The 14,116-nt window shown below is 32.2% G+C and overlaps 1 protein-coding gene across 2 annotated transcripts in view; it reads left to right on the top strand.

Annotated features, from left to right (window-relative positions):
- The first annotated feature begins 1,699 nt into the window (after positions 1–1,699).
- The window catches only part of LOC106680974 (uncharacterized), a 42,501-nt gene continuing 30,084 nt past the window's right edge, over positions 1,700–14,116 (top strand). The window contains exons 1-3 of one of the 2 annotated variants that reach the window (XM_014421036.2): positions 1,700–1,782; positions 5,518–5,662; positions 8,182–8,367. In XM_014421036.2, coding sequence (XP_014276522.1) covers positions 5,606–5,662; positions 8,182–8,367 — 243 coding nt within the window. In that variant the 5' untranslated portion in view covers positions 1,700–1,782; positions 5,518–5,605. Of the gene's footprint in view, positions 1,783–4,438; positions 4,501–5,517; positions 5,663–8,181; positions 8,368–14,116 lie in introns of those variants that run through there. The other variant, XM_014421035.1, reaches the window with a different exon arrangement.

The raw sequence follows: 14,116 nt of genomic DNA on the forward strand, positions 1-14,116 counted from the left end.
AAAAGAATTCAACAAACCGAAATACGATGCAGAAATCAGTTATATCCAAAACCATCCGACGAGAAATCGATTTATTTGAAAATAAAGAATTTAGATTTAGAGGTAAATTTTGGAAAACATATCGCCCATTGCTAACAGTACCAACTAGCGTAGATACTAAAAGAGCGTTTTCGACAGCTGCTAATTTTTGCACAAAATTACGTTCCAGCCTTGATGACAGTAAATTGATGCATTATGTTTTTTAAGATCACATTTTAAAAATTTGTAATAGTGCCACAGACTGAGTAGTGATGTTAACACTTTTTTGTGATTTAAATACATAGATATTCCTTGTTTTTTTTTTGTTTTTTTGTGATTCTTTATGTACTTTTATAATGAATAAGTTACAAACGATTTTTTGTAATATCTTCTCTCTCTAATAACACTGGGAAATAAAACAGAGAAACAGCTGGGGTTTTTTCTAAAATTTGTACTACCTGTATTCCGGTATTAAGACTTAAAAAAATACCGAATACCGATATTAAACTTTTAGTCCGATATTGCAATCCATAACTGTACGGGTATTAAAGTTTGGACAGGACCGGAGATTTTAAATATTTTTTCAATAGATAGATATTGGTGCGTTATCATAGATGAACGATAAAAATATATACCTGTGCGGTCCAACTTGGGGTCCATTTATGCTAAAAAGGGTTTGAAAATACCTACAAAAAAAAAAAGGATGAAACCGGCGATAACAAAAAATTATTGAACTCTCGACACTTAATCCTTAGAAGTTAATATTCATAATTGTCAGTAAACCCACTCATCTAAACAGATGTTGAATGTTTTCGAAATACTCTAACGTTGTATTTAGATTTTTTGTACTGTTGATTATTTCATTTATCTATTTTTTTCATGTAAATAGTTTGATCATTGTTTAATTTAGGTATTCCCCGGAGTAAAAATTGGGGGATATTACCCAAATTAATTTTTATACTGGTAAGCTGGTTTAAATAAAGGAATTACTGATAGTTTGCTGGTAATGATGGAGTGGACTGTATTTAAATAACTTGATATCATATGGTTTTAAAATGAAATAACCTCTATCCTCTTCAATGTTTTCTGAAACAACTTGCTGTAGAGTTTGAGCAAAATAGTTACAATATATGTTAGTTGTAAATTTGATTTTATTACTTTTTACTTGCTTGATTATATGGTGAAGGTTGAAGGTTGGTTCTGATGTGAATGTGATTATGGTAGGAGGGTTCTCTCTTCTCATCCTCCAACCGCCGCCGCCTCTCTCGCCTGAGTCGAAGGATTTACTCCCTCATCATTATGAGAAGAGGCCTTATTGAAGAGTTCTGTCCTCTTCTTCTCATGTCCAGGTCAGGATGGCTTCTCGATAGGTTCTAGCCCCTTTGTTTTGGGAACCAAGATGGCTGCCCAGGCTTCTTACCGCATATCTTTGCCACTAGATGGCATCATGAATTTCTATTCAGAAATGAGAGGGCGCCGTAATTAAACAATCATGTTTTTTTCTTTATCCTTTTGTTTGTATATATTTAGAGAGAGATTTTTATATATATTTTTTCATTTATTTATTTATTTTTATTTTAGTGTGAATGTAGTTATCACTACTTATTGCCTAATAATGTTGTGGCAGATTGTAATATTTATCAGTAAATACAATTTGAATCTGAGAACAAGGTCTTTCTCATTTAAAGTTTTTTAAAACATCTGTTCCCTTTATTCTCATTTCCATTGTGTCAAATTATAATACATCATCACAACAGAAGGAAGGTAAATATTTAATTCATGTATGTAGTAAACAAATATCCGGTCTCCCTATTGACAAATTTTCTCTCTCATTTTGTATTTTAGAAATCATCGAATTTAGTTCCTTGGCTGTTTGTAGTAGAATTTTTGTTGAGGCAGTACAGCTACTAATTGGATTTTGATTAATTATTTTAGGAATATGTTAATTGGAGCTGAGTCCATTTCAATTACATCCACTACTTTAATTCAGCAGCGCAAAAGTATTGTCATTGACCCATATTGCTATGTGTCATCAATTTTCATTCTCTATTTTCTATTTTACGTGCAAAATTACTTTCTGCTTATTTCTAACACGCTCTCTTCCATAAATTTTATTTTCAAGCCTTAAACTATAGGTTTCTCAAACCTAAGAAATAAAAATAGTAAAAATGCTTGTCCTAGCTATGTAAGTGCCTATTGGTTTCTTTCTTTTTAACTATGGACCACGGGAATATCAATGGTTAGGCTTCTTTGAGAGTCTTGATTTTCTTTTATCCCATCGCAGTTTCATGATCCTCGATTGCCTTTCTTTTCTTTCTTCGTACCACTTCGTCCCCTTCTTTTTTTCTCTTCCAATATTGGTGAGGTTTTTCAATCCTTTCCTATACGTATCTCTATCTAGACAGTCGGTATCTGAAATTTAAAGTCTCTTTATTCCTCTCTCAATTGCTTCGTGTATCCTCCGTTTTATAGATAACAATTTTTTTTAAGATCTTCTTATTTAATCTTTCCTCCTTCATCCTCTTCATGTGCCCATAGAACATCAGCCTTCTGATTCTAACCTCAGTTTTCCGACCTTTGATTTTTCTGTAGATCTTCGCCTGTAACCTTCTTGTGTTTCTCTAGGCCCTTAGATTTTTTTCGAGATCCTCTATTCTTAGCTTTCCCAAGTTGGGTAGGCATGTTGTCTCGACCCCGTTTAAAATCACAACGTTGAACTGCCTTAACTTTGCATTGGAGGAGAAATTTTTTTTATCTTGCCAACTAATATTGGCTATTTTATTGCATATTTTATGATGTTTGCATTGATTAAATATGGGTTAACTGACTGTCGGTGAGATATTATGTTGTGTAATACTTTAATTTACTTATTACCATTTATGATAAGATATTTAATTGCATTGATTTTGTTGTTAGATCTAATTATATTCACATTAGCAAGCTAATTTGTTGTCTTCTCGCTAGATATTACCACAATATTGCAATAAAGCCGCGTATGACACCCTAAGCGCGCTAATGATTGTAATTAGGCTGTTAAACCGACTGACTCATCCGAGCTATGCTGTTAATTCTCTCAGCTGTTTAATTAGTAACAGTCCTGTTCCCAGTGATTATCTCCAAATTACTCTGTATCGCTCACGATCGTATAATGTGTAATACGATATTAATTTATCGTAATCATAATACAAGTTTTCCTCAGATCAAATTATGTCAATTTTTCATTCAATCAAAGAAATTCACGTATTTGTACTCAAATTCGTATTTATACTTTATAATTATCTATATTATATTACTATTAGGTTCGGCCAACATTCGCCTGACAGTCCCTCCACATGCCCGTACCATCTTCGGCGGTGTTCTCAAATTCTTTAATTTATTGAATCACCCTCCACCCATCTTCTGACGAATTTCTTCATTTTTCATTTATCATCATTAAGGGATATCATTTTCCTTGAGAAAAACGTTAATCGCATCCGTGAAAAGGGAAATTAGTTTTGTACTTCTAGCTTTCCGGAGCCATGAGTAGATCAACTTCTTCAGACTGGGTATCATCTTTCTGATTCACAAACTGAGTTCAATCTTCACTTAGGAGGTGTTTTCAGTGGTTTTTCCCACTCCTTTTCCTTAGTTGAAGACATTACATATGCTTTTCTTGAAGCCCTCACCTTTTTCGGCTTGCTCTAGGTACAAATGGCACAGTAAGGATCATTGACTATTGTTCATAGGACTTTAGATAACGTAATTATTGTCTGTTTTATTTATTTTTTTTCTGCTCTCAAGCATAGATTTGACACATGTTAAAAAACTATTTTTTTTTTTTTTTTAAACCTTCCTGACTCGACGATTTTATTTTTTTTAATATGTGCCATGGAAAAACGCTTTCATAATTCCTTATAAAGACCCCTACATCTTATTATTATACATATTACATTATACATATTATTGAGTCAATATCGAATTTCGTCAATATATTGACCGTCTGAGCGGTATATTTAATTAATGATATTGACACAAATCATACATGTTTCACGTTTAATATTATTGCTTTAATGATACAGAATCCTCGATAACTCTCTAAGGAGAGGTGAATAGATACTGACCTATTGTGACGTCACATGGTGATATAGCATATTATGTTACCTTTCGCTAGTATACCTCTTTGTATTACCTTCTTACTGTTAATAAAATATCATTGTTCTGACTTGTTTTCAAGACAACGTTGTCTTTGTCTTTTTTTGTGTGTGTGTTACTCACTCTCATTAGTCGGAGTTACATTATTATTTTGGCGACGATGATGACCTGGTTACCGCCCTCAAAGACTTTTATTCCAGGTAATGTGTCTGGAATAACTTTTTGGAGCGGTTAGAAAATAATTTTTTGTATTGAGGAGTGACCAGTGAGGAAGTAAAGAAACCATATCTTCTAGCAGCACTTAATGTCGAAGTTCTCTCTCTTTTCCTCAGCTTGTGATTGCCCGCCAAGGTAGCTACAAAAAATTTCAAAGACTTGATTGAATTCACAAATCATTTCAAACCTGTAAAATTTTGTTTTGCTGCCAGAAAATAATTCTACTCTTTACAACAGAATTCAGGAGAGACAGTGGTTGATTTTTCTGTAAGAATCATGAAAAACGCATCAGATTGTTCGTTTGGCTTTGAACTGGAAGTGACTATGAGAGATATTTTTATTTTAGAATTGGCTCAAACCAAGATAAGGAATAGGTTGATAGAAGAGGATCCTGCGGATAAAAATTTAGCCTTTTCGAAAGCACTTACCATAGCCGCTGTGAAGGAAGCCTCTCTTATATCCACTTCTACATCGCAAATCAAAGTAGAACCATCGGATTAATTTTATTTGTCAAAATATTATTTTGTTCTCAGGAACCGTACCAAAGCAGCTGAAAAAATGTGAGGTATGCGATCGGTAAAAACACTCTACTAAAAGCTGTTGGTACAAAGCTTATTCTTGCCATAGATGTCATAAAAATGGTCATTTGACCTCGGTGTGCAAAAGAAAATTTTCTACAAAAGAGGAAGTCACCTCATGTGACTCACTCTTTAATTATCCAAATTTCCATTAAAATGATTTTACAATGGGCTTAAATACATTTGGGCAAATTTATACATTTTAAATTGACACTGGGTCATTTTACAATATTATAGCTGAAAATATTTATATAGAACACTTTATGAATGTCCCTCTTTGTGAAAATAATATCAAATTATGTGATGTGGAATATATTATCATATCTTTTGCTTGACTAGTGCACCTCTTTGTAACCTATTTGTATTACTTTATTTCTGTCAATAAAATATCATTGTTCTGACTTGTTTTCAAGAGCACGTTGTCTTTGTTTGTGTGTCACCCGTCTCACATTAGTCGGAGTTACAACAAGACCTAATTTATTTTTACAGCATCTATTTCACATCTAGGTTTCGATAGCAACTTAAAATTTGTATTTTCGTCATTAAACATATGGTTTTGTTGTGGTTTTTCTAGGAACAAAATTTTACGTGTACATCAAGACAAAAACATTGGAAGACATCCTTCTTCTGTGGCATCTTTCAAACCCGAAACTTTAACAGGCATGTGGCGTAGAAATTTCCCTAAGGATGCTGCATCTAGGATAAAGGCTATGTATAAGGTATAACTCTACATAAGCGTTAATGTTGACTAGAGATATGGTATACTTAATACTTAGGCAAAGAGATTCTTTTACGTTTCTAAATGACTGTATTAGGGTTTACTAGGTAATGATTAAACTAAAATATTAACCGAATCTCTACTAAAACTAGTATAGATGGAGGCTGGATAAATTTCATTTTCATAGTATCTCGCTATACTAGATATTACCTGCCAAAATTTGTGTGAAATAGAACTATGTGTAGTTGAAGATAATACGTGTTTTTAATTAAATTAATGTGTATTCATTCAAGTCTCAACACTCTTAATTACATCATTAATTAAGTCCATCATCAACAGTCCAACGTTGGACTGTTGCTGATATAATAATGAGTGTTGAGACATAAATGGACACCCATTAATTTATTTAAAAAACAAATACCAGTCTCAAGAAATTGAAAAGATTATATATAAATGTAAGATAATATTGATGTTTTCCTTTATCGGTGCATATTTACCTTTGTGAGCAATCCCTCAAGATTGGATTCTGAACTCTATGAAATACAGGACTAAAGAACAATTCTGTAGTAGAAGACAGCCCTCCATGACCTGTTTTTCTAAAATCATTAAAATCGTTCTGACTATCCCTGGTATCAACAGCAAAATAAAAAGCTAAAAAGCTAATGCAATATCTTTCCTTCCAGCACAGAAACAACAAATACTCATAAGACGAGTGGACTCGAATGCTGCAAACACTGACGGGTTCTGTGTAGTTTCCTTCAGGGAACATTATTGAAAAGGCTGTTCTTACTGAATTTGCTTCTTCGTATTATCGGGCTGAGCAAGAAGCTATCTCTGATACGTCGAAACTGTCTAGGGCACTGAAGAAGCCAGAAATTTCAAATGTCGTGTATTAGTGTTACACACTCTCAAGTTAGGTGGGGAAAAAGGCCTGAGAATGCTTGCCAAGGAACTTGAAAGCCTGATGATCATGCACAAGAGAATTATTCTTCAATGGATCCTAGGACATTGTGGCCTTGCTGAAGACAAGAGGGCAAATCCGTTTTCCAAGGAGGAGGCCTTTAGTCCACAGTTCGACTGCGCCTTCAGCCTCGATGACATGCTTGATAAAGCCACAATTAGGCAACTCTGGATTAGGAGCCGCCCATATTACGACGCCAGAGATGCCAACCACCGAATCGACGAGAACAGATCCTCATTTTTCGCTTACGAACGGGGCACAACCGTCTCGAAGCCCACCTATTGTTAAAGCTTCATATTGGCTCCAGTCCTCTCTACGAGTGTAGAGAAAGTGAGAAAATGCCCAACACATACGCCAAACCTGTAAGCTGTTTTTCGAAAAAATGACACTGATGTTGCACTCTCTAACAGAGGTGCCGGGAAAGCCTGGAGGACCTCAAGAGAATCACCGAATTCCAAATTTAAATCCCTAACATGACCATCGAAATGGAGAACGCGGAAGAACTTAGGACTTCACATAAGTGAAGGGCTCCTGTCATAGCCCCTAAGCGTTCTAGAGTTCTTAATTATTTTAAGAAATATTTTCTTTGCATAAAAATGGAAAAATATCATTCGAACATACGCGCGACTAACTTTGCTTTTTGTGCAACATGACTTGATATTTCATTTTTGTATCAACCTAAGCGTTTATATTTTTCTAGATAATTGTTAGGTCTAAAAAATAATAGCAAAAATTTTATAGAGTCCCAATATTGCATAAAATATAAAGTATGTTTGGATAGTATTTTTCATATCTTGGGTAAGATAAATATTTCTTAAAATAATTGAGAACTCTAAAAATCTTCGGGGTCCTATCGGAACTATTAAAAAATTATAGGATGAGGCCAATATTTTTTAGTGTAAAATTTGAGATTCAGTTTCTCTAATGTTGGCAAATGGCTAAAAATGCCATGTTCATCATTTCTCCCTTTTTCATCTCATAAAACCTATGATCACTGTAACCTCTAATATGAAAAACATCAGACTTATCCATTTATAAAGATTGATAAAAATATAAATTTGGGCCGCCCATAGCTCAGTGGCTAAGACACATTTCTTACCAATTTGATGTCTAATTGAATTGGCGGTACCAATTCGAATCCGGCCTGGGGCCTTGACTTTTTTCATTGAGTGGCGGTCCCAGAAAATGAAGAACTTCGACCCCCAACCATGGTTAGGCAGTATAGGACTCCAAAGGGAGTCTTGCCCGAAAAAGAAAAAAAAATATGAATTGTTTTATAACAATTATAACCAAAGGTTTTTTTTAAAAAAAAGAAGAAACGCAACAAATGATTTAATTATTTCTCAATTATCACGTCAGTACTTATGTATTAGCTATACTGAAACGTGTGCTCTATAAACTGACACCATGCTTACCAACGTATTAATAGCGTTAAAAATAAATTTTCAATTAAATGTATATTTCAAATTCAATTAAATCCATATCAATTAAATATCCTTCAGAATTCAAAAGATCTTCCATTCAAAGAACCTAACTTGCTATTTTTACACTTGACACAGATAGCCGATAAGCCGACTCTGGACTTTGAGAACAGGTCTGGCTTCGACAAAAAGGAACTTGATGGGATGAAGGATGTCTTCCGCTATTTTGATAGAGACCAGAACAGGTATCTTGACAGGAAGGAGCTAAACGATCTCTTTAGGCACCAGATTGGTTCTCAACCCCATGAACAGCACTTCAAAACGGTCAGTCCTATATAAGTCCTTATAAGTTGTAATTTCCATATTTTATGAGTCGTAGTATTATTATAACTATGAGCTATTTTATAGCGGAAGGAAAAATATTTAATTTTTAAATATGTAAATAAGTAATAATATTACGGGCCACCTGTAGCTCAGTGGTTAAGACACAGTCTATTGGCGGTGCCGGTTCGAATCCAACCTGGGACGCTGACTTTTTTCATTGAGTGGCGGTCCCACAAAATAAAGAACTTTGATCCCCAAAAATTTAACCCACGTCAGCATAATATACTTATTAGATATCTTAGTGTGATAGTCTATATCTACATAGGCTATAGCTATCCAGTTACTCGTCTGGTCTGGTTTCTAACCAGGCTGCTCCATTCTGTCTGTCCTCATTAAAATCAATCAGATCCCTGATCCAGCCATAGATCAACAGAAACTCATAATCCTTAATCTCCTCGAGTTTTTAACAGAATTAATAAAATAAAAACTTGGGTGGCGAACAATAAACTTACCTAAAAGCCAAAAAGACTAATGCCATCTCTTTAAATTTATTCCAGGACCTCCTAAACTTATCCTAAATAATACTCCTAGCTCATTCCACACGTCAGTCAAAAACCTTGAAGTAACTTTTGTTCAAAATATGTCCTGGAAACTACACATCTCTCAGGTTTTTCATTAGACCATAGAAACCCTCAAGCAATTCGATAGAATCCATTTTCTGCTTTCACTCAAAACCCGTCAACTCTTCCTCCCTCCCCCCCCCCCAATTTTTACTACAGCCAAGTATAAATCCCTAAACTCATTATCCTCTTTCACCGTAATCAGGTAACTTCTACAACATCGCAGAAATAAAATATATTGGTTGTTAGTTTCCAGTGCAAGAAAAATATCATTAATCATAAGACAAATACCTACACTACTAATGACTACCCTGGATCAAGACTCAAATTCGACAGGTTCGAGAGCCGTGACCAATCCCCCTGGGTAATGGATTGGGCTTTGCTGATAGATAAAAGAATGCTCTTGGATTACGAGCGGGTGGAAGAACGAGACCTGAATCCTTAATGTATTGCCACTTTGTCCTATATAATTCTCAAAAACCTATTTCTTATGTACCGAAGCAATAATAATTAGTGATATATTTCATTAAGTTTCATAAAATATTAACCTAAAAAATTTAAACCTTTATATGGTTAACGTTTCATATAGTAAAAATCAGAACATGATTATAAGGACTTTATTCACATTGCTTATTATATATACTTCATCTGTCTAATTGTAACATAGGCTGCCTGAATTAATTTTTTAGCCTTTCCAGATTCAATAGAAAAACTGCTTCCTATTTTTTATTAATCTAAAAATCCTTTTGATTTTATTAGCAAGCTAACCAAAAAGAAGGGAAAGCTGCATTCCAGCCTTCAGAATACAATAATTATAAAAGTCCGAATTGCTCATGTTAATAAAATCTTAAAATGTTTTATGAAAATAATATATATTAATTTGAATAAAAAAAAAGATAACATCTATATTTAAATGCAATTAAACGTTTCTAATCCTTTTAATCTAAATTCCTTCCAATAATAGTATATGCTCCATATAATGAACGAGACCCTTAATTTTAATGGGTTAAACGACTAACTATAAAATTTATCTAGATATCAGTAAATATCTTCAAAATTTTAACTCGATTCACTATCGGTAAATATATTGTGCAACCTACAGAATAGCCTTAAATCAGCGACATTGTTTCAGTTTTTACTAGATAACACTAAACTTCTGACAGAGAACTTAGTTCCTATCTTTTTTAAAGACATCAGCAATAAATAATTTTGAACTGATTTTAATTATTAAATAAATCAAATGGTATCCTTGTTTAGTCTCAACACTCTTATTTATATCAATAATCCATGGCCAAATCGGCCATCCTCAATGACTATCTAAACATTTAACATCTTATTATACATTGATTTGTAACAACTATAACAACAACATTATTACTAATCATTTAACATACCTTCAAATATAAATTTTTACCTCAAATCAAAAATTTTAAAATGTTTTTCAGACTATTCTGCCCAGGTTATTAATTATAAGTCAAAATCACCCTATGAAAAAGTCAATTAACAGAGAATCATATTAATTATTAATAAGCTTACCTAAGGTTATGTTTAGTTATCTATGTTTTCAAAACTTCATTAATTTTTAAATCTTTTAATTTTCGATTAATCAACACTATCAACTATCGTATAAACAAACTATTTATAACCTTCCATACACTCAGGTCAGGTTTGTTATTAATTTAATTCAAATTGCATTTTGGTCCAAATTTTTAATTATTCGAATTATTAAAATTCATATTAAAATTAATTGTAAATAGTAACTAAATTTCTCATATTTTTTATAAATTTATTTTACTTAAAATCTCCGCATAATGTTGGTTTAAATTCCTTGTATCTGTTTTAAAATTAACTGTATAATTGATGTTCTCTGATATATAAATTTACTCAAGTATTTTTCTTTTGAATATATCGTTTTCTTTATGTTAAATTGTGGTGTTATCAAAGTCAAAATTGTATTTGTTTTTATCTGGAGCTGCACTAGTGCTGTTTTATTAGGATCCTTTTCTTTATTTCTTGTATCATTTCTGTTTTGATATATTCCATCCCCGAACAATTGCTTTGTTTCACCTATATAGACAGCTGGACAATTTAAACACGGAATTTTAATTATCAATCCCAATTGACTTTTCATTTCCATTTTGTCCTTCAAATTGCTATAATAATTTTTAATTTTATTGTTAGGTCTAATGAGTATTCATCAACATCATAATCTTTAAATGACCTCTGGATATCTTCTGATAAACATTTTATGTAGTTGAATCCATAATATTTCTTATTAATTGCTTTATTATTTACTATTTTATTTTCCATCCTATCTTTGGAATTTTTAAGATTTAAACCCCAAATTTTATAAATTAATTTCTTTTATTTTTTATGATTTTAAATAGTTAATGAGCCCATACCTATCACCTCCTAGTCTGTAATGTTTCTTATTATCATTTCACCACTTCTTTCGATATATTTCCATATTTGATTCATTCTGCTATGACACTATAAGCGCTCCGAATCGTTTGTGGTTTTATTCTGACAGTTATAAATACTCACGAAAAAAAAGTAAAATGATACTGCAAATCGCTCTGGGCGTTATTTAACACCATCTTTCACTCGAGTTTACCCTTGCCCCAGCGATATCAGTATTTTACAAATAAACAAGTAAATTTTTCAAATACTACTCATTTTTAATAGATGTTTTTCAGGTTCAGGAAGGCCGTAAATACGGGATAAAAGGGCGAGTATGGGAGGCAAGATTTCTTATTATTATTTGTGGTATTATATTACAAGTGATTGTAACGTTGTCGTACATCGACCAGTACTCGTTATGGAGTGGTAGTTTTATATACTATAGTAAATATTTTATTTACTATACATAGGTCTTTCTGGAAGGTGGATTCTATGCCGGTCCCCAATTTAAGCCAATTTTTCCATGTATCTCAATATAAGTACATTTTATTTAAAGATTGCACATATTTCGATTGGTAAATGTTTTCAAGTCATAATGAAAAATTACTTTTCTTAGTTTTGCTCTAAAAATGCGATTAGATCTACTATTAATTAAGTGATGATATTGAAATTGCATAATTTTCTCGTAATTTACATATGACAGTTCGAAGTACGTGTTACATATCTTTTAAAGTTCGCTTTTATTTTGTTTTTTCACATGTGACAAATTAATTTGATAAACGTGAATAAATAAATTTGGACTAGGTGGGAACCTATTTTACCATTTGATTTTTATGAGTCGTTCACTATAAGTCTTCAGAAAATATGCTTTCTGATCAGTTCAGTGGTCTTTATTTTATTCAGTTTGGCATTCATTGACTGTTCCTTAAATTGTTATCCTGTTTAATGGTAATTTGACTATTTGGAAGCTGCAGTTCACAGTCAGTCTCGAACGCTCTTTTAAATTAAGTCTTAAAGTTCTTCCTTATATTTCCTAATTGTAAAGAAGCTAGGGCAAAGTCAAAATTAAATACTTTTAATTAACTAACTTCTGAAGGTCACTTAGCTCTATGGATATACGTTAGTAAATAACTGAATAAAATTATGATTCTCTGAAATTAACCTATATTTGTGGTAAATTTTTTTTTATTTATTCATCATACTTTGAAAAAGGTGATTCATGGAATGGAATTTTATTAAATTAAAAAAAATTAATATCTACCTGGGCCCTGTTTCATAATAAAGTACAAACTAATACTATTAGTCTTGTAGATTTATCTTGATTCAATTACACAGACTTGTACAATAGTAACTTATACTTTAGTATTTTTTAATTCCTATAATATTATTATAAGTATTAGTATTATTACCACACTAGTTTCTACACTTGTAGTATCAACTAATACTATTAGCTTTCATTATGAAACAGGGCCCAGGAGGTACCGCTACAACCCGTGAAGGGTCAGGGGCTAAGTACTTTGTAAGGAAGTTACTAGACTAACGGTTATGCAAGGAGGTGATTTGGTCAGTATATCGCTTGACTGCCAGATTTTTACCCAATTAAGGATACCCAATTTATGAGGCTGGGTGGACCCCAGGAGGGCTCCAGAACCCACAGGGTTGATTCACGGCTACAGTGTAACAGGAAATTTTCTGCTAAGCCGGATTCGAACCCAGGTCGTTGGATTTATTAGCATCACGCCTTACCACGGTGCCACCGCGCTCCCTAATAATTATATTAATAAATATAAAAGATAAACACAATGATTTAAAAGTTAATAATTGTTAGGAGTAGAATCATTAAGTATTTCTTATTACATATAGAGGTGTATATAAAAACAATTTCCAATTTCATACTTTGCTGTCAAGATATTTTAATTTATAACTATTGCTCAAAATATTTCATTTTATGTCAGATTATTTCAGACCATTTTCACCATTCATTACATTTTATTTTCCTTTATTTAGAATTATCTGTTGAAAAAGTTTGAAAAAAATAAAAAGATGAAAGCTTTTAAAATAAAAGGGGAGAGAAAAAGTTGTGCTGATTGAAAAGTGTTCTTGAACTCCATCGATCATCAATTTCCAGTCCCCTTTTTTTATTTTCTGTGATCGCTAAATTCTAAGAACCCTTTCTTTGTTTGAAAATTAGTAATTTATAGAATAATTTGTGCGTATAGCGTAATAGTTTACTTCTAAATAATGGCTAATATTTAACCAAAAATTGTAAAACAGCTCTTACTGTTATTTCCAATTAAATTAAAAGTAAATATAAATTTATTAATTTTCAAATAGAGTCCATCGTATTAAGAAATGGAGGAAAAACACTATGGTAACCAATCGGATTTTTTTCTTAATTTCTATATTTTATAATTATTATTAAAACTCATCATTATTAATGAAAGCTAATAGAGAAAAAATACTGTTTTATTTATATTGGGAGATTCAAAAATAGATAAAAGTCTTAACCATCTCAAATACTAGTAATAACTATTAAATATTATTGATAGTAATGTTATTAACCATTCAACACATTACTAGTTAATGCATATTAGGAAAGAACAAAAAAATAAATAAAAGCTTTGTTAGGGGAGAAAAAAAAATTAATAATTGCTAGAGTGGATCTAAAGGATTCAAATCATTCAAATCCGGGGCACTCAGGAATAGCTGGAAATGAGGCAGCGGATAAA

Source organism: Halyomorpha halys, unplaced genomic scaffold (assembly GCF_000696795.3).
Source record: "Halyomorpha halys isolate HHAL.00 unplaced genomic scaffold, Hhal_1.1 Scaffold302.1, whole genome shotgun sequence".
NCBI lineage: Eukaryota > Metazoa > Arthropoda > Insecta > Hemiptera > Pentatomidae > Halyomorpha > Halyomorpha halys.